The sequence below is a fragment of the Anomalospiza imberbis genome, chromosome 16 (assembly GCF_031753505.1).
Source record: "Anomalospiza imberbis isolate Cuckoo-Finch-1a 21T00152 chromosome 16, ASM3175350v1, whole genome shotgun sequence".
NCBI lineage: Eukaryota > Metazoa > Chordata > Aves > Passeriformes > Viduidae > Anomalospiza > Anomalospiza imberbis.
Window position 1 is genome coordinate 10,737,394 of NC_089696.1, and position 19,397 is coordinate 10,756,790.

Sequence of the window (19,397 nt, forward strand, 5' to 3'; positions counted from 1 at the left end):
GCCAAGGCTCCATAAGGAGTCAGAAATAGGCACCAGATATCTCTGCTACTGTAGATGTAGCTGCACTAGCCGTATCATTTCTCGTCCTTAGGACTTACCAAGCCATTAAAATGTATTATAAAATTAAATGGCATTTTTTCCACCTGTTCTAACTGGTGCCAAGTGCATTGAAAACCCTCCCAGATGATACAACTCTGCATGCAAAAACTCAGTACCCTCCTAAAGACTGCAGCTGCCTCAGAGACACCTTTTTTTTTCCCATGGGCTGCCTCCTTTACTTAGAATAATAAGCTTTAGATGATCTCAGGGCACTCTAGATCCCCCTGCTGCACAATCCAATTTGACATAAGTGTTGCATGGAAGGGAGGGAGGGAGAAAATTTTGCAAGCAAACACTGGACTTTCAGTCTGAGTTTCCCATTAGTACAAAGAAGAAATTTATCAGTGGGGGCTTGGGACATTTCATGCCTGTCTGTGTTGGAAGAAAGGCTCTCTGGAACTGATGGAGCATCTGTGCTTCAGTGGTGTGCTGGATCAAGGGGCTGCTTGTGGAGTTTCCAAATGCAAAAACTTCCCAAGTCCATTCCAGGCCATAAAACCATTGAAACCGCAGCAAACTGCTGAGTGGCCACCTTTTAGTCCTGCAGTAACTATCCTTTTAGTCTGGTATTAACTATATTTTATCATTTAGGTAACACTGTGTATGAACTGTTAAGCCTGCAACTGGGCTTCAGGACAGGTATTTAAACACCTTAAATGCTCCTCAGCAAGAGAGGAAAGCTGCTTTCCAAAGGAGAAAGAATAGCAACCTATAGCTGTGGGTGGACCCAGTAATCTCCTGTTATCTATTCCGATAGCCAAATTGTGCTTTTATCAGTGTTAGTCCTATCCCTGCCAATGCAATTACAAAGCCTCACTGCTTTATATCTCTTAGTGAGTTTGCTGCTGCCCAATTCCCCTGGCTGGGTCAGGCAGGGGCTCTGTCTGCAAAATGGCCTGACCCAAGCAAACCTGCTCCCTGCTGCAGCAAAGCTCCTTGTGGTGCTCCCTAATCATCCCTAATCCCAGTGGCTGATTCCCCTGATTATGTGTCAGAACACGAGGGTAGCCTGTTTAACAGGAGCTGTTTTCCAGCCAGCAGCACATCCTCTCCTTAGTTCAGGGACGTGGGTCTGACACAAGAGGTGTCTCAGAGATGTCTTTGGACTGCAGCATGGGGAGGCAGCATGTGTCTGTCAGGATAACACTTAGCTCACTTTGGGCTCTTTGCCCTATTTTTTAGCTTTCTGGCTGCTGTACAGATAATAGAACCCCTCCAGAGCAGAGGAAGTCTGGCACTGAGCAGGATTCTTTCGAGTAATGCACGGCCCTGGTGGGTGTTAATCCTGGTAGTTTAGGCAGGTGGATGCTAGTGATCCTGGAAACTAAATACAGATTTCCATGGTAAAGGTTTAGTTTTTATAATACTGTTTTCTGAAATACCAGAGTGTCTGCAGAGCCTGCAGTTGCCCTGTGGTGATTTGGTTCATGAACAGCAAAAAGAAAACTCCTGAGAAGTGTTGAGGCTGGAGGACCAAGTAATTGGCAAAAAAAAAGAAATTACAGAAACTTTGAAGAGAAGCTTGAGACTTTACAATTATTTCTGAACACGAATCATTATGTTGATTTATCCAAATACTACTGAGCACCAAACCAGGTCCCAACCATGGCTAGAAAGCAACTGACTCACCAGATTTATTCATGACTGCTCATTTATCAGACCAGCTTTCTCTCTTCTGTTTGTAAGCATGACTCACTTTCAGAGCCACCAGATCAGATCATAGTTGCATCTTGTCTTGTGTCAACACGAACGTGTCCCTGTCCTGTTTAAAATCATTCTTTGCTTCCTATGTGTTTTCTGAGTTGTGCCATGGTGGGAAAATCTTAATGGGCTTTGATTTCCCCTCAGTTCTTATTTCTCCCCTACACGTGTTACCGTGCTGATTTGTCTTTTCCTCATGCTGTAATTGGGCTGGTGCCACCGTGTAATTTTTAACTGTGTGCAGTATCAACAGACCTCCATCTGTCTCTCCTCCAGAGCTTTCCAGCCTGCCGTTATAAATATCTGCCAAGTCCTTCTCCAAAGAGAGGATCACCAGATTCCAACTGTTTGCAAAATAAGAGCTGCTGCCAGAAATCCTCTCCCACTGTCTGCAACCTGTGCAGAACCTGTCTCTGCTCGGGGTGGGATGGCACTGCTGGCACTGAGGAGCTCAGACTGCATTCATTGTCCCTCAGAAGTTGTGGTGGTCTCTTTGCTCAAGTATCTCATTATATGTGTCATTTTATTAGACAATAACCTTCAATAACCATCAGATAACAAAATCAAACTGACTTTTATGTAGGGGTGGGTTTTTTTCCCTTTTAAGATGCAGTTCTGATTTAAAACATGCATTGGTGTGGATCAGTTCCAGTGTTGTTTTAAAAGATGTTTTACTTGACCTGGAAGGGTCTGGGAGTTCATTCCCCTTTCCCAACCTGTCACTTAGGGGCTGACAACTAGTTACCATGATCTAAAGCAGGAGTAACTCACTGAACTTGCTGAAAGCAGCTTGATCTTCCACCTCTATATATTTTTACATCAGAATAGATCATTAGAATTAGCAAAAAACAGACTTGATTAGATTGTGCACAGTTAAAAAAAGGCATTTTTAACATGGATAAAATAAAATTATGTATCAATGCAGTTGGATAGAGTAAACATTCTAGATTATGATGTAGGCGCCCTTTGACACTTGAAGCCATTCTCATATCAGTCTGTTAATGGCATTGGTTCAGAACTCTGTAAGACTCATGTGGCTTTGTAAGTTCAGTTGTGTTTCTTGGGCTACAATCCACACACGTGTTAGTGTTTGCTGGTGGTGTGGCAGCTTGCTCTGGCTGGGGAATTCCCAAGGAACCTCTTCAGGTACTGCTGCAGACATCAAATTAAAAATAAATGTCTGCTTGAGTAAAAACCTGTCTAGTTAATATTAGATCCAAGAAACCAGGTTTCTGTTATATCCGTGGAAGATTGGAGTAAGTCAGCATAAAGGATATTTCAAGGTTGTTTCAGGAGCGGGTTTCATGTTTGGATCTGCTACATCTTAGTTCTGGAGAGCTCTGCAGAGGAATATAAGGAATATAAAGTATCTTGGATAGTTGGTAAATCCTCCTTCCACTTTGCTTTCTGAATAACATGGTGTTTTCAAGGGGCAGAGAAGTGGGTACCATATGTTGGACATGGGCATGGACCATGTGAAAAGTGGCTGGAGAGTGGTTTTTGTAGAGGGAAGCACCTTAAGCACTGAAGAAACTTGGGAGTTTATTTCATGATGTCTTACCAGGTTCAAAAAAAGCTGGTATTTCCATTGTCTAGATTGCACTGTGGATTTGGTGTCCGTTTTTGAAGGCTTAAGGGCAATCAATTTCATTATTTCCTTAGGTGGGTGTGCAACCACTTAATAATACATTATGACAGCAGGAAAATATGTACAAACAAGCCTGAGCCTGCAGGACAGCAGTCCTTACTCCCAAATGAAAAATATCCACAGCCATTGCCGGGGGTGCCAGGGAGCACAGGGAGCAGTGAAAGGGAGCAGGGGCTGGGCTGCGGCAGGGCTGTGCTTGCAAGGCTGAGATCCAGCCCCCAGTTCAGTCTGATTTTCTGCAGCAAGATTTTCTCATAAAGGAACAGCTGTGGTTTCTTTAAAAGTGTCCAGGAGATAAAAAGCAGATGGCATTGATTAGCTAATTAGTAACATTTTCTGCACCTTACCCGCCGTGCTTGATGTACGTAAAGTTTCTGAGGTGAGGATTTGTTGAAGAAATCAACCCTTTTAAAATCTGGAGAGGAGGGAAAGTTACATACAAATATGTAATTTTATGGCCAGCAGAAATAGGTTAATCTTTTTTCTTTGAATTAATATGCGGGGCTCATTCCTTCATTTTTTAAGGGAATATGCACAATGAGCTTGCAGCTCCTAACTCTTGTCTTGACTGCTTAGTGCATTGTGTGAGGGTCTGCTCTCCCCTATTTCCTTTTTCCTTCCCCTTCTGTATTCCTTACAGCGACAAAGCAAAATACTATTTTTTATTTTATGCCAGGCTCACTTTTAGCTTGTGTCGTTGTGATCTCTGTGGCCACAGCAGCTGCCTAGCAGGACTTCTGCCAAGTGTTGGCCACCTCCATGACCACTGCTGTGACAGTGGTCAGTGCCATTTTACCAGAGCATCACTGGGGTGTTTAAGGTCACTCTGACCTTGAATTCTATTGGACACAAGACAAATACCTTGATGTTGTTCATCATTTAGGGCAAGATAGAATACCTTGCCAAGATGATAATATAATAAAAAGGAATGTTTGAGAAGGCTATCAGGCTTTCAAACCCTGCTGGGTGCACAGCAAAGTCTTCATACAGCCAAAAACCACAGGACTTACCTGGTTTCTCCAGCAGCTTGGAGAGCCCCAGGTGGGTTTGTGGGCACACAGCAGCTCTGGTAGTCACAGTGGTGGATAGACACAGCTTCAGGTTCCTAGCAAACCCAACATTAGGACTTCAAATTAGGAGGTTTCAGCTCTGCGCCAGCACAATCCCAAAGCCTCTCATGCACCAAGGTCCCCATGCAGAAGCTGTATTTTCATTGCCAGCAGGCAGCATGAGTGACACATGAGCTGTCAGCTGGGCCACCTGTGGCAGCAGGGAATGAGAAAGAGCTTTGTTTTCCTCTTCTGGAGAGCTGTCCTCCCTTGCAGATGCTCTGCAGGCAGCTTTGCTGGGCTTATCTCCCTCTGAGGACTTCAAAACAGGTAGAGGTGGGACCCAGATGTTGCGCTGGTCAGCAGCTTGAGCTGTGCTCCATCCAAAAGGACTGGAAGGTGCTTGAAGTGAGACAGATTTGCTCCTCTCTTACACAGAGCTTTGTGTTTTCCATGTAATGTGGTGTGGAAGTTTTAGCCTTCCTATTTCCAGCCTTCCTAGCAGAATGATATTTTTTATTGGTTCTTAAACTGAAGAAACAACAAATTCTGCATCCTCTCTCAAGCACAGTCTTGTTAATGTTCTTTGAAACATGACAAGTGCTGTGGCCATCAAACCGGAATGATCCCATTCCTTCTGAAATGAGAAGAACATGCCACTTTTGGCTCTAAGTAATACAAAGGGAGAGGCATATTCGAGATGGGAGCTGCATGGCTGCCAAAGATGAAAGAAAAATGTTATTACTTTTGGAAATTTCATAATTACAGTTAATGATAATTTAATGAAATGACATTGTCTTCACCGCTATTGCTAATGAAATGTTTGAGAGTGATGAAAGAGATCTTGTTAAATAGAGCGAGAGTTTTGAGTGGAACAGCTTTGGGACAGCACACTGCCTGCACAAGTCTTTAATTCCTATTTTTTGTTAGAGTAGCTCAAAAAAGAAGATAAAATGAAGGCTGCATGGCAAATAATGTACAAAGGAGGTATTTAAAGGTCTTCCATTAAGCAAACAATACAGAACTCCTGAACAGCATGTTGATGACTGAGCGCTGCTCCTTAGGAATGCTAACCCTTCATTAAAGCACTTCCCTTGTTTTCCTTTGCAGGCAAACCAGAGAACAAGAAACCCCGCCTGACTTTTTTTACTTCTCAGACTATGAGAGACATAATGCAGAAATAGCAGCGTTTCACCTCGACAGGCAAGTAGGACAGATTTACATTAAAAGGGGAAATATTGTGATAAGTTGCTGCATTTGGCCGTTCCTGTAACTGAATTACTTTTAAAAGGGGAAAATGGAACAAAGGTGGGCAAATGCCATGAATAAATGAAATGGCAGATGATGAAAGAGTAAGTTAATAATTAGGAAATGCGACTTACTCTAGGAATGAGAAACCTGGCAATAAGTAATTCTCAAAAAGAAAAATTGAAGAGAAGCTGAGAAATTAATTTCCCTTGTGATCTTGCAGTACATATGGAGAGGACCCATCTCCCAGGGAATGTGTCAGGTTAGTGTGACGGGAGCCTGGCTCACCCCAATTAGCTCCAGGGCACAGAGATCCAAAGGAGCCGTGGGAATGGTGCATTCAGAGAGGAGTCCTTGAGATGGAGGGGAGTTCTGGCTTCACAGCAAAAAGCTGGGACTGTCCCACATCAGGAGCATATTTATGCCAAAAGTTAGTGGGAAGGAGAGGGCAGTGGTGGTCATCTCATGCTTCTGTTGCTGAAAATATCCCCCCTCCAGAGTTAGTGCCGGGGATGGTGGATACCCCAAGACTGCAGCCCTCCCTGCCTGCCCAGATAAGGGGTGGGAATTACTAATTAGTGATTAACAGTATGTCTGGAAACAATGGCATTTCACTGAAGCCTCTTTCACACTGTGAAAAGCCAAGAAGCATCCTTTCAAAAGCACAAAGCTTTGGGGCCACAAATTATTTGGCGGTCTGTGTAGCATTGCTGCCTTCTGGAATGATGGCTGGGATATGGGAACGTGTGGGTGGGTGGCACAGGGTAGGTTTTCTACTAATCCTGATCAGATCCTTCAAGGATCTTCTCTATTTCATTGTTGTTGACCTTGGTGTTGATCCCTTCTGCTTTACATTTTATATTGCCTTTTTAAGCAGATGGTGCTGTAGAAAAAAAACATCAGTGGAGCTCCTGCGGGGGGTGTGTTAAATATCCACACACTAAGCAGGAAAAGCAGTTGCTACCCAATGAAGAAAATCTGAACAGCAGACAGTGGATATAAAAATCTTGCCTATGGGGAGACTTTGTATGGGGTCTTTGCTCTTTTACTGTATCTAATAGCAGTGCTTTATAGGGAGGTTTTTATGATCTATAAAGGCAGGGGAGTTGGGGATAGGGAGAGGCTCTTCTCCCAGCCTTTGCCTGTGGGAAGATTTTTGGTCTCAGGGAGATTGTTTAGGTTGGTATAAGGTTTTTAAACAGACAAGAGCAGAAGGAAATAAATCAAACGCATACTAAGGCTGTCAGAAAAAGAATTACATGGTGTTTATGGAGGAAAGAGGCTGAAATCCCATTCCCCAAGTCACTTAAAAAGTGGTGAGCAAAATGCATGTCATAACAATCATGAAGTAGCAGAAAGTGAAAATATAAATTTTTGCTGTCTTCGTGTTTTGGAATCGTATGTATCTTCATTTTTATCATGGAACAATGCCCTCCATACTTTCCTTGTGTTTTACTCCATACTGTATAGGCAGTGCAGAGCTCATCATATTCAGGACATATTTTGTAATACATTACATGAGGAATTACCCACTTTAAAGTGATGGGCTTTATACTCCTTAAAGACCACAGATAAATGTGCCTTCAGAGTGTAGTGAAGCTTCCTAAAACCTATAACTCTCATTACACTTTAATCCTTTACATAAACCATGTCTTTTCTGCCTCTTGCAGGATCCTGGATTTCCGGCGCGTGCCCCCGGTCGCAGGTAGACTGGTTAACATGACGAGAGAAATACGAGATGTCACTCGTGACAAGAAGCTGTGGAGAACATTTTTCATCTCACCAGGTAGTCCTGGAAATAACACTCTCTTCTCTCTATCCCGCTGAACACACACTTAAGGAAACGATGTCTAGATTGCTTAATTGCTCAGATATTTCTAATAAAACTGTCTTCTAGACCTTTGAATAAAAATGAATGTGGAGACATAGGTTACAAAGAAGACTTTATTGTTTTGAGTTGAGTGCCTTTTCCCCTTGACAAATTATCTGCAGAGAGAGGCTTTTATGTTCACCAAAGCAATGTGTTCAAAAAATGTTTTATGTAGAACAATTGCTAATGCAATTTTTTCCAGTGCTCTCAGTTTACCCAAAACCTTATTACCCAGCCCATTAGTTATTCAGGCTTTTTTTTCCCACTGCAGTGTGATCTGTCACTTCTGTTGGTCAGCTGCATTTATTTCTTGGTTTGACTGGAGTACCAAACCTAATTTCTCAGAGCCATTCAGGTTTTATTACAACAGAAGTTTGGACAAAAAATCAGGAAATACATATGTAATATATCCTGCTTCCAGCTCAAATTCCCTGTTGGGCTAGAAGTGACCTGAATTGTTCACAGCCCTCACTCTTGCTTTGAGGGCTGACCCAGAAGCCAATACCACTCACTCTTGAGTCTTTCACAACATTTTGTGGACAAAGTCAAGGATGGAGCTCCCCCAGAATATACATCCTGCACACCAGAATATGCAGCTGGAATAGGGAAAAATGGGCAAAAGTCTGGAAAAACGGGTAACATCTCTTGTTTAACATCTTGGATGCTGAGATGGAGAAATTGAGGCTCTGAGTTAAGGCACAGATATAATGTTTAAGTTTGTTCTTACATATAGAATTTCTAGGTTATGGGTTCAATTTAAAGCACAGTGCCATGTTCCAGTAACTTAATTCATATTGTTTCAGCTGTGTGCAAGTGTGCTTTGCTGATCTGAGGCTGTGACTTGTGTAAGAGGCAATCTGGAGCAGAAAGCTCTGGAGATCTCTCCCTTGCTCTGTGTGTGATTGGCCAGAAGCTGTTTATCCCAGATCCCTAAAGTCGAGATCCAAAGACTTAATTACAGTTTCTCCCAATGTAACTGTAATTTATTGCTGTTAGCTAGAAACCAGAGCTGTCGTTGCCGGCTTTTGCTCTTAAAATGTTTATCACACTTTTCTGATCCCCAATAAAGTCATTATTACGGCTGTTATTTTTAGCTTCATATTTATGTTCAGCTCTGCAGGACACAGTTGAGCAGACAGTCATTTATTCCAGGAACTTTGCTTGTAAAATATGTTACATAATTGCAGAAGGTTTCATTTTACCCAGTATTATGAGCACTCCAGTTTTACATGCACAGTTATAGTGACAATACATGTTCACCAAACCTGGTGGACACATATTTCTGCATTTGCCTTAGTTGCTTTCCCTCCCTCTTTGTCTCTCTATACTATTTTTTGCTTGATTTTTGTAGGTAAATATGCGCAAAAAATGGCAAAAAAAATTCTTTTGACTGTGCACAGGGTGCTTTGGCTGACTTTAAACATAAGCCGTTCCTATTTTGGCAAGTAAGATGTGGATTAGTAGGTTTGCTTGATTTTTAGTCTTCCTAGGTTATATTTCAAGACTTAGGGACGAACTTGAATTATTTCTGAGAATTACAAAACTGTTCTCAAGTGCTGAGCAGCTTACAGCAGCCAGAGCAGGGCAACACAGAGTTAAGGCTGCCAATTCAGATGAAGATCTTTATCTTGCCATTATAAAATTCCAGACATCCGAGCATAATCCTTTATTCAAATTTATTTAGAGGTCTCAGATAAATTCAATTAAAATATTTGATTAACTATGAATCAGGCTTTTCTGGAGAATAGAATGCTTAAGCAATTAATTTTTCTTTCCATTTTACATTTCCTGCATCAATATACTTTGGTTAAATCACTTTGGTTACTTGTCAGAGTTCTTCCCTACAAGTCCCCAGCTTAATTAGTCAGATTCTCATTAACATATGCCCAACCTCTGTCTTGTATTTCATACTGACCTTAAAAGACAGACATTAATTAATGCTTAATGAAAAAATAACAAAGATCCTAAATTAAGCTTTTAGAAACAACTTCCACAAGGCCAGCAGGCAGCTCAGGCAGCAGATTGAGGGCAGGGAAGGAAGAGAAGAGGGAGGTGCTGGGGTAAGACTCGTGGTCTAGGGGGTGAGGAAGAAGAGGGACCAGGGAGCCTGAGGAAGGCTCAGGCACTGACTTGCCCCTCTGGCAGATGAAGGGCAGCTGAGGCAGTTTTGAGGGAGAGCTGCCTCCAAAGGTGAGAAATTGAGGTGTTACCTCTGGGTACATGCACAACCAGGCTGTGCACTACCATAAGCCTGTAGAGGACCCTCTGGAACTCCCTCTCAGGTGGCTCTGTAACTGAATCTCCATCCCCAGCAGTGCCCAGTGACATTTAATGGTCATGGAGACACTTGGTGCCTGCTGCAGAATATCCCTCTCCATGTACACACATACAGCTCTTAAAGTAAACGAGCAATGTGAAATTGGATGTATAGGAAGATGTTCCCCTTGGGCTGGGAGCCCATGGTTTGCACCCTCAGAGGGTGATTATTGATGATACTCATCAATCACAGGATCATGGAATTAACTGAGTTGGAATGGACCCATCAGGCTCATCGAGTCCAGCTCCTGGCCCTGCTCAGGGCACCCCAAGGATCCCACCAGGAGCATTTTGTTATCTCCCAAACCTGTGTGGGGATGTGTTAGGAGAAACCTCACTGCATTTCCACTCCTGGGCCACCTCCCTTGTCCCATCAGGTGTGGAAATCAGGACCAGGGAGCCACAGGCAGCTTCAGAGCACAGTGCCCAGCAGCATCCCTGCTCCCATGGAAAAGTGACAATGGCTGTGAGCAGGCAGGTCAGTGGATGCATTAGGCTGCACTTGGAGAGAAGGCAGATTGCAGAAAAGTGCACTTTCAGGCAGTTTGGACTTAAACATGAGAAATGGAATTAGGTCAGTAATTATTTAAATTAATTTTATGTCCTTTGCAGCAAGGCAGACTGCAGTAGCCCTGCTACTTTTACAAATGAATGGTAATTTGCTAGGAAAAAAGAGACATATTAATGATGTCAGCCTTCATTTTGGAAGTAATTGAGGCAGCAGCTTAAAGAAATCAATGTTACACAGCTAGTAAGCACTATGTTTTTGTTCATATTAACCAATTCCAAGGGATTATGGATTTTTTTTCCCCTCTCAGCATACAATAGCAGTTCTGAATTACCTATTATTTTGAGCAGGTAAATGAAAGATCTTTTCATGCATTGCTGTAGTAAATATTCAGGATTCTTTCCAGTACTCAATTGCAGAGGCTTGCTAAATATCCTCTATTAACAGTCATGCAAAGCTGAATAAAAGAATTGCTCTGCCGAGCAATTTGCTTTAAGGTATTCCCCCTTGTTCCTTTTCTTCCTGAGAAGAATTATTGTTCAGCTATCAGGAGGATGCACAGAGAATTTGCAGATGAGACACAGACACTCTGGTTCTTAATTGTTGTAATTAGTTGGAGTTTCGATCACCAGACCATGATTTTTGCCTGCATTTCATTACAAATCACATCCATTCCTCCTCAGATAATGAAAATCAGACACTGCAACATGGAGTTCTCTTGTCTTTCTGGTGCTTTGGGGAAACAGTTCTGGCTTGTAGTGAAGAAGTGTTTTGCATGTTGGAAATGCTCAGCATTTGGACATTCCAGCATGTATAAACATCCCTCCCTGTCTCCTTTGCCAGCACTGCTGTTGTTGCCATTCCTGCCCACCTTGCAGGAGCACAAATTCCTGGCTGTTGCTCCTTTTGCAGGTGTACTTATGCAAGAAACACCTTTATCTGGTGAGAGGAACATATGGTTTGGGCAATTTTAGTGAGAGGAGAAGGACTGTGCCCCTGTAGGGAGCTCATCTCCCCTTTCTCACTTACTTTTGCTTCGGAAAGCCAAACCCTGCTCTCAGCGTGGGGTTGCCATGAAGCACTGGGCTTGTGTCTCTAGCTGGAATTTCACCCTCAGCCTGCTGTGCAGAATGTGGGTCACCTACTTAGGTTTCAAAGAGCCTTGCTGCAGCACCTTGAAGTCTTAAATGAGATCTGTGGTTTTCTATATTTGGTGCCTCTTTTTTTCCCTTACATTTTTAAGAAATCTTAAAAATTAATGTTTCCCCAGATAATTCAGGCTGCCTCTTCTTACTGCTGGTATGTAAGGAAGGACTAGGGCAGACATAATAAGATGTCTGTTCTGTATCAATCAGGGCAGTTAATTTCTCTAGCAGCAACATGAGATCCAGCATCCTTTCACCTCCACTATCCCCAGAAACTGAACAGGAGCTGCGGGGAGCAGGTACCACAGGTCTGAGCCCATGGGGGGAATAACTGCTGGCAGAAGAATATTTGCCATTGAATGTAACTCGTCAGTGAGAAATACACTTGTGGTTTTACTGCAAGTTCACTGTCTCAACGACAGGACACATCTTGCCATTGCTCAGGGCACTGGATGCTGGAGCAGGCGATGGGGCTCTGTGGAGGATCAATAGCTGGAAAATCCTGCCAGGGATGAGTGGGATGAGTGGCAGGCAGCACACGTGCTCACTGCACAGCCCTGCAGCAGCAAACACCAGCACTGCCAAAGCCCCCAGCTCTCCTCAAGACTTACCTGGATACCAGTGTGTGATTACTGTCAAGTGATTAGCCCCAGCTGCTTTTGTGGAAAATACAGAGCAGGGTCTCATTGTTCCCCAAGCTGAATACAGAAGCAAACTATTAAACAGAGTATTTATCTTCCCACTGAGCAAAATGCTGTTTAATCCAACTCCTTTTTCTTGAAAGGTCAGATTTACCTAGTGAGCAGCAGTGGCTGTGGTGGTGTGGGGGCATTTGCTGGGCCTTTTGCTCTTTACAAAACTGATCTGGCAGGAGATGAACGAGCACTGGCTTCCTGCTGCCAGGTGGAAGTCAGGTCATAGAAACCCTGGAAGATAACTTATCTCAGGTAGTCAAGATAAATCTGCATGGTTCCCTCCCTCCAGAGATGAGGGGGTGAAGCTGAGACAGCTGAATTGAAGCCCAAGCCCCACTGCAGCTTCAAATCAGCAGAAACACAATTTTTTAGAGAGGATATTCCACTTGGTAAAACACTTAAATTGCAAACTCAGAAGTACAGATATGTTGAGTGATCCCTTCCTTCCTTTTGTAATTTCTGTTCTTCCTTTTCTCTTCCATGAAGTACTTTTCTTTTCCTTGAGTAATTGTCAACAAGCTTTTTGGCCACAGAATAAATATTTCTGGACTTAGCCAGGATATATTTAACTGCTATGATCCAACCCTGTGAATATATATATACATTTTGGGCAAGTTGTTCCTGAGCATGGATGGATGGGTGGCCCTTGTGAATCAGCCACAGCAGGCTTATGCAAAAAGGCTGTCTTACAGTAAAGTAATCACAACTTCATGGACAAATCAGGTGGCCATCAACAGAGAAAGCTGGGACATCAGTGGGAAGCTGGGACAGATTGTCAAGTAGTAACACATCAGCCTTGTAGTGTGGTTATTTGGTATAATTCCCTGGTTTAACAGCCAGCCCCAGATAACGCAGCTAATGAATCAAAAGCATCCTGAGACCTTTTTGCTGGTCCGTGTTTCCCTACCCCTCCTTCCTCAAACACAGCTCCTTGCTCTGTTCCTCCCTCCCTCCTGTCATCCCCAGAGTTGTCCCCTGTGCTCCTGACTCACCATCTCCCACTGGCAGTGCCACATCTCCACTGGGCACTCTGCTGGATGTGGCTTTGGGCCGGGGATGTCACAGTGATGTGCAGGGCTGTGTGCTGCAGGGCATCACTGCCATGCAAACCCACACTCACCTTCCTGTGGCAGGCAGAAAATCACCTCCTGCTACTCCCAGCCCTTCCTGCCTCATTTACACCAAGCCTGCCCAGAGGGAGAGGAGTTCAGAAACAATATTTGAATTTAGAGGCCTTGTGGGGAGTTAGGAAGCAATGTGACTTCTCAGCTTCATGCATTACCATGAGGAAAGGGCACAGTCTTCCTCTAATGACATTTTATGTGCATAAAGCAATGTCACAAGAGTTGTAGCACACTGGCAAGAGCAGCAGTGTGCTCCTATTCCTGTTCACAGTCTGGTGTTGGTGGGCTTTGGGGATGAACTGCTCTCTCTCACCTTCAGTGAATTCCTGTGGGCAGGATGTTCTTGTAAAGATGTGGGTGTTCCTGTTGGTACAGAAATATGTGGTGCCAGTTTTGGGGAGGTTTTAAGGTAACACACGGTCCAAAACCTGCTGCAGATTCTTTTTCTGTGGTTGTTGGAGTAGTGTGAGGTGTGGAGGAAGGAATTAGTGTTTGAGATGTGTGCTGACAGCGTTACGTCTGTGCTATTTCCACCTTCCATGCACACCCCCACGGGACTCTTAATGGTAAATAATTCTCCTTGCAAAAACTGCCAGTTCTTCTCATACCAGCAAGGAAATGAATGAAACGTTCTCCTTTCTTAAAGAAACAAGCCAAGATTTTGAGAAGTGACTTAATTTTGGGCATATGCCACCTGCTCAGCTGTGGGGTTTGGGGTTCCAGCCTGGGGTAGCAAATAGCTCCCAAGGAATGTATCAGTCTGGGAAAACAAAAGGAGAAAGGACAGGATTAAAAAAAATAGGTTTGGGGAATATAAATAGACTGGAAATAGTCACAAAGAGCTTTGCACAAGGGTATGATCCCAGCCACTGAAATAATGTCTTCCTAGTGGTTTCAGTGGAAGAAACTATGTGTGGTAACAGGGGGTTGTATTTATTTCTGGTCCTACATACATCAGTGCTTTTATGAATTCTCAATACTAATTTAAGGGTAGGCTTTAAAACTGTTTTCCTTTCTTTGCCAGCCAACAACATCTGCTTCTATGGGGAATGCTCCTACTACTGCTCAACAGAGCACGCCCTGTGTGGGAAACCAGATCAGATTGAAGGGTCCCTGGCTGCTTTCCTGCCTGATTTGTCATTAGCAAAAAGGAAAACCTGGAGAAACCCTTGGAGGCGTTCCTACCACAAGCGCAAGAAAGCAGAGTGAGTAGTGGTGAGCAGAGCTGCACAGGGTGATGGGGAAGTAACCCAGTCCCTGGCCCCAGGAGAGCAGCTGGGCTTTCCCTGCCCCTGGGAAGGGACAGGGCACTTCATGTGCCAGGAGCTCCAGTTTATGGTCCCAAAAGGACCTTCAGTGGCACAATTCCCTCGTGGGACAGGTACCTGCAGTGGCACTGACAGGATGCAATGGGACCTGAACAAGTCCTGTCAGAGGGAGAAGATGCACTGCTCTCAGCAGCCCTAAACAAGTCTCAGCTGTTTGCACCATAGGAGTGATGGTGCAGCTAGTCTCCTAAATCCTGAAGCAGATAGTTTTCAGTCTTGTGATTTTCTTCCCTTTTCATCAGTCACAATCTTCCTTGCTTGCCTGCATTGCTGGAATTTGCTGCCTCTACCTGATCCTGCCCTCAGTTGAACATGATACAAGAAGATCTTTGCAAAGTAACATTTTTTCGGTCATTTTCTGTAAGGTTTGTTTGTCACATAAAATATCAAAATATTGCCTTTTCCAGATGGGAAGTTGATCCAGATTATTGTGAAGAGGTTAAACAAACACCCCCATATGACAGTGGGACCAGAATTCTGGATATAATGGATATGACAGTTTTTGATTTCCTAATGGGTATGTTTCATCTCTTTCAAAAATTAAATGCAACGTTTAATTAGAATAAGAACCATTTCTTTCTGCACTGCTCTGCATAGCTCAGCAGTTTGCTAAAGCATGGCTAAAGCTGAATTTACTGTATGTGCTTTTCTAGATGATTATGAGAAAATGCAGATTTACGTGGTTATGTATTCCCATCAGTGCAGATTAAAGGAACAAAGATTTTCAGAAATGCAGAGTGGTGGTGAATGCAGGTCAGGCCAGTCTCCTTCACAACAGTGAAGGGCTTCACAGTTTGCTTTAGTGAATGCTTTACCCCTGTAATATATGGCTCCTGGATGCACAAGCAAGGACTGCTCATTACTGGTGCTTTGTTTTCATCCTGCAGGAGTGTTCTCTGCTGCTTCTCTATAAAATATCAGGGTTGGGGGGGAAGAGGCATTGCTTTATCACAAAAGCAGCTGTGGATTGTATCAGGGATTCTTCTGTTTATGTAACCCGATCTCAATAAAATAATTACAGCCAGGTACTAGTGACACATTTCAAGCCTAATTCTCATTCTCATATGAAACCTTTCCTGCTGCAGCAAATACACCTCTGAGTTGCCAACCTCCATCCTTGGGCACATGCCAGCATGGACACAATCTGTGCCATTGCCCCCACTGAGATTCCTGCAATAGGCTGCAGCAGGAGAGGCCAGGTGACAGCTCAGGAGCCATATGTGGCATCTATAAGTAGCTCAAGACCCCTGCCAGGGAGACAAAATTCATAGCTTGGCAGCAGTGCTCTGCACATTGGCCTTAAAAAGCAGCTCACACAGGGAGAGCTGTGCAGCTGTGCAGATCAGCACCATCCCGGTCCATACCTTACAGCTATGATGCTGTTCTGGCTTCCCAGGCAGTCAGCAACTGGGGCAAACCGGAGGAAAGCCAGGATGTTTGGTTGGGGTTCAGGAAGTTGAATGCAGAATTAACAAAGTGATCAGGATTAACACCCCTGCTCAAAGCAGGCATTTTCTCCTGCCTGAGCAAGGCCTTGCCCATGTCACATGTACCATGTCTGCTTCACACACCCTAATGGCTGCAGCAGCAGGGCTCCTTGCCAGCAGGGAACACAGCTACCCTACAGTGACCAGGCTCCCCAGGCAGCTGAGATGCTGCTGTGCTGGAGAGGGATTTCCTTGGTGTACCCCAGGAGGGGTTGCTGCAGGGTGGGAAGGTTGGCTTTGCCTCCTGATGGGCCTTTTAGAGCTTATGTGTAAAAGCCACAGAGAACTTGAAAAGCTGCCAGAGGTTTAACAACCCTTCCAGTATCAGACACTTTGGGGTGTCTACAGTAGGAGCAAATGAGCTCTGCAGGTTTGCTGCTTTCTCTGCTCTACCCAGCCACTGTTTTTGGAGAGCACTGGGCTTTTGCATTGCCCTGACCTGCAGGCTCAAGCCAGAGTGAGAATGGTCTTTTTTCTCTCTTTGTCCCATAGGTAACATGGATCGACATCACTACGAAACCTTTGAGAAGTTTGGAAATGAAACCTTTATTATCCACTTAGATAATGGAAGAGGGTAAATACCTTTAATAATCTTTCTGGGGTTAAAGGAAAAATAAAAAAGTCAGTCTTTAAAACAGCCCTTGTTACATTCTTGCTCTTGTCTTTAAATAGGTTTGGAAAATATTCCCATGATGAACTTTCCATATTGGTGCCTTTAAACCAGTGCTGCAGGTATGTTTTCCCTCTGGAGGTGTTTCCTGGTTTGTACCATTTTTCCACTAACAGGACTGAAAATGTTTAAGTGAATATTTCATTGCACACTGTAGAGAGGAGGAGATGGAGAGATCCTGCCCAGCTAGCCCTGAGCACTGGCACTGCCACATGAAATGCTCTGTGGGATCAGGGCCTTGCAGGAACATGGCCATGAGCCACTGGGAGAGAAGCTTTAAAACAAAATACACATCCCATGGAAGTCAAGTGACAAAATCCCAGCTTGTTCACATGCTTCTCAACAACTTTCCATGGTGCCCATGGCCAGGGTTTTCAGAGGGGCCAGGTGACATTTAAAGTTTCAGCTTTGCAGGGTGAGCTCTGTGTCTCTGGGGGCTCTGGGCAGCCCTGCAGGGTGAGCCTGAGCAGCCTCTGCTGCTGTCACACATGTCCCTGCTCAGTGCCACGTGTGTCACACGTGTCATTGCCAAGGTGGACGTGGCCCTATGAATGCTGCACCAGCTCCACTTGATGCCTTTCCAGGTGAGGGATGTGAGGGCTGCCTGCACTGCCCCATGGATCTGTGCTCCAAAAGTTCTGCACCTCTAAGGGCCCCGAAAGATCAGTGACCAGGTGACAATGCCAGTTGCATTAGGACTGTGATAGTGCCTGGTTCTTGTTATTTCAGATCACAGAATAAGGCTCTTGCACTATTATTGTAATTCTGGCTAGAAGCCTTTTAGCACTGTCGAGATCAACAGCGATGGAAATGACTGATTTGCATGTTTTTTCCTCCTTTCCCTCCTAGAATCAGGAAGTCTACCTATCTGCGATTACAGCTGTTAGCCAAGGAGGAGTACAAACTCAGTCTCCTGATGAAAGAATCTTTGCTAAAAGACAAAATAGCTCCAATCCTCTACCAGCCTCACCTGGAGGCGATGGACAGGCGGCTGCGGATTGTCCTCAAGGCTGTCAGTGACTGCATAGAGAAGGATGGTTATGACAACGTGGTTGAAAATGACTTTAACACGGATGTTAACACTGTTACCACCGAGAGGTAGTGAAATGGCAAGACTATGTTTTTACCAGCCAAGTCAAGAAGATTCAAAGAAGAAAAAGAAACAAAAAAAATAAAGTCTTGCAAAAGACTGTGTATGCTACTTTGTGAATTCAGTGAATTCAGAAATGAGATATAATTGTTCCCAAAGTAGGTAAAGTGTAGACTCTGCAAAGGATTAGTTCATTAAAAAAAATAAGTCTAATGTGATGCTTTTCATTAGTTCCTGAAGAGAGATTATGAAAAGATTCAGAAAATACTCAATCACGGACAGACAGCAGTCTGATAGCAAAACACCTCCTGTCCTTTTTGTATAGAAAGGAGGCCTTTACTTAATATTTTGTATTTATATATGGTATATCTATGAAACCCCAGACCTACCTTCCAAATTTAACTAAGAGGGACAGCATAGTTTTGTGACTCACACTTTATTTGTGGTGACAGTCCACTTAGTATTTTGTGTTAACCCTTTAAGTGCTCTAATCCACTGTATCTTATTTAAATTGATGCTTATTTTCCCCCCCAGCTACTCAGCATTTAAAGGGTTAAGGCATTATGAACCTTTAAAGGCAAAAATAATAATAATTATAATAATGATAATAAATACAGGAGTTACCAGAAGGGAATTTCACTAATTGTGCTTTGACAGGAATACTTGAATGTTGGTTTTACAAAGTGATGTAAAATGACAAGTTGTACTATTTGTCCATAAGGAGGTGGCAGCTCTTATCTTTCTAGACTATCATAGCTGAGCTGCCACTTTTCAATTTTGCTTTTGATAGTTTTGTGTAAATATATACATATATGGGTAAAAAGCTGCTTTCAGCAGCTCTAGGCTTACTTTTGCAGCATTTTTGTGGAATTGTTTGCAACGTGGTAAAAGTGCAATAAAGATATGCAAAATGTGTAGCCATCTTGTCTAAATGGATTCATTCATCTTGTTCAGAGCAAAGCTCTGTGCCCCAGCCAAGTGTCCCAGAAGTGGTTGTTTAAATTGTCATCCCCTTTTGTAGCTGTAGCAGCAGCAAATGGAGCTGGAGCAGGGAATTGGTGATTAATTGGTGAGTAATGCACACTGCAATGCCAGTAAGGGCTGGGGTGTTGAAAAGGGTTAATCTTTCCTATGAAAGCATTGTTTTGACTGTCATTTCAGCATTCCTTCCTCTTGCAATTATGGCTGTAGAAACAAGATGTGGAGCAACACCTCTCAAAGATTATGCTTTGACATGCTGCCCAGAGGATTTAGAAACACCAGTGCCTCTGACTTGGGCTGCAAAAGCCTTTGAACAACCTAGAAAATCCCAGCCTAAATTAGCTGGAAATATGGTATTCTTATCCAAATAGCCTTGAATCATGCTCAGCTGCATTCATTTAAGATTTGTTGAGACTTTCAGCCCAAAAGCAAGCTATA

At 43.6% G+C, this 19,397-nt stretch overlaps 1 protein-coding gene across 1 annotated transcript in view; it reads left to right on the top strand.

The window, feature by feature from the left end:
* FAM20C (FAM20C golgi associated secretory pathway kinase) overlaps positions 1 to 18,895 on the top strand; it is a 57,510-nt gene extending 38,615 nt beyond the window's left edge. The window contains exons 4-10 of the mRNA XM_068207001.1: positions 5,608 to 5,700; positions 7,416 to 7,531; positions 14,428 to 14,608; positions 15,139 to 15,248; positions 16,711 to 16,792; positions 16,891 to 16,950; positions 17,738 to 18,895. Coding sequence (XP_068063102.1) covers positions 5,608 to 5,700; positions 7,416 to 7,531; positions 14,428 to 14,608; positions 15,139 to 15,248; positions 16,711 to 16,792; positions 16,891 to 16,950; positions 17,738 to 17,990 — 895 coding nt within the window. The 3' untranslated portion in view covers positions 17,991 to 18,895. The remainder of the gene's footprint in view (positions 1 to 5,607; positions 5,701 to 7,415; positions 7,532 to 14,427; positions 14,609 to 15,138; positions 15,249 to 16,710; positions 16,793 to 16,890; positions 16,951 to 17,737) is intronic.
* Positions 18,896 to 19,397: the final 502 nt, after the last annotated feature.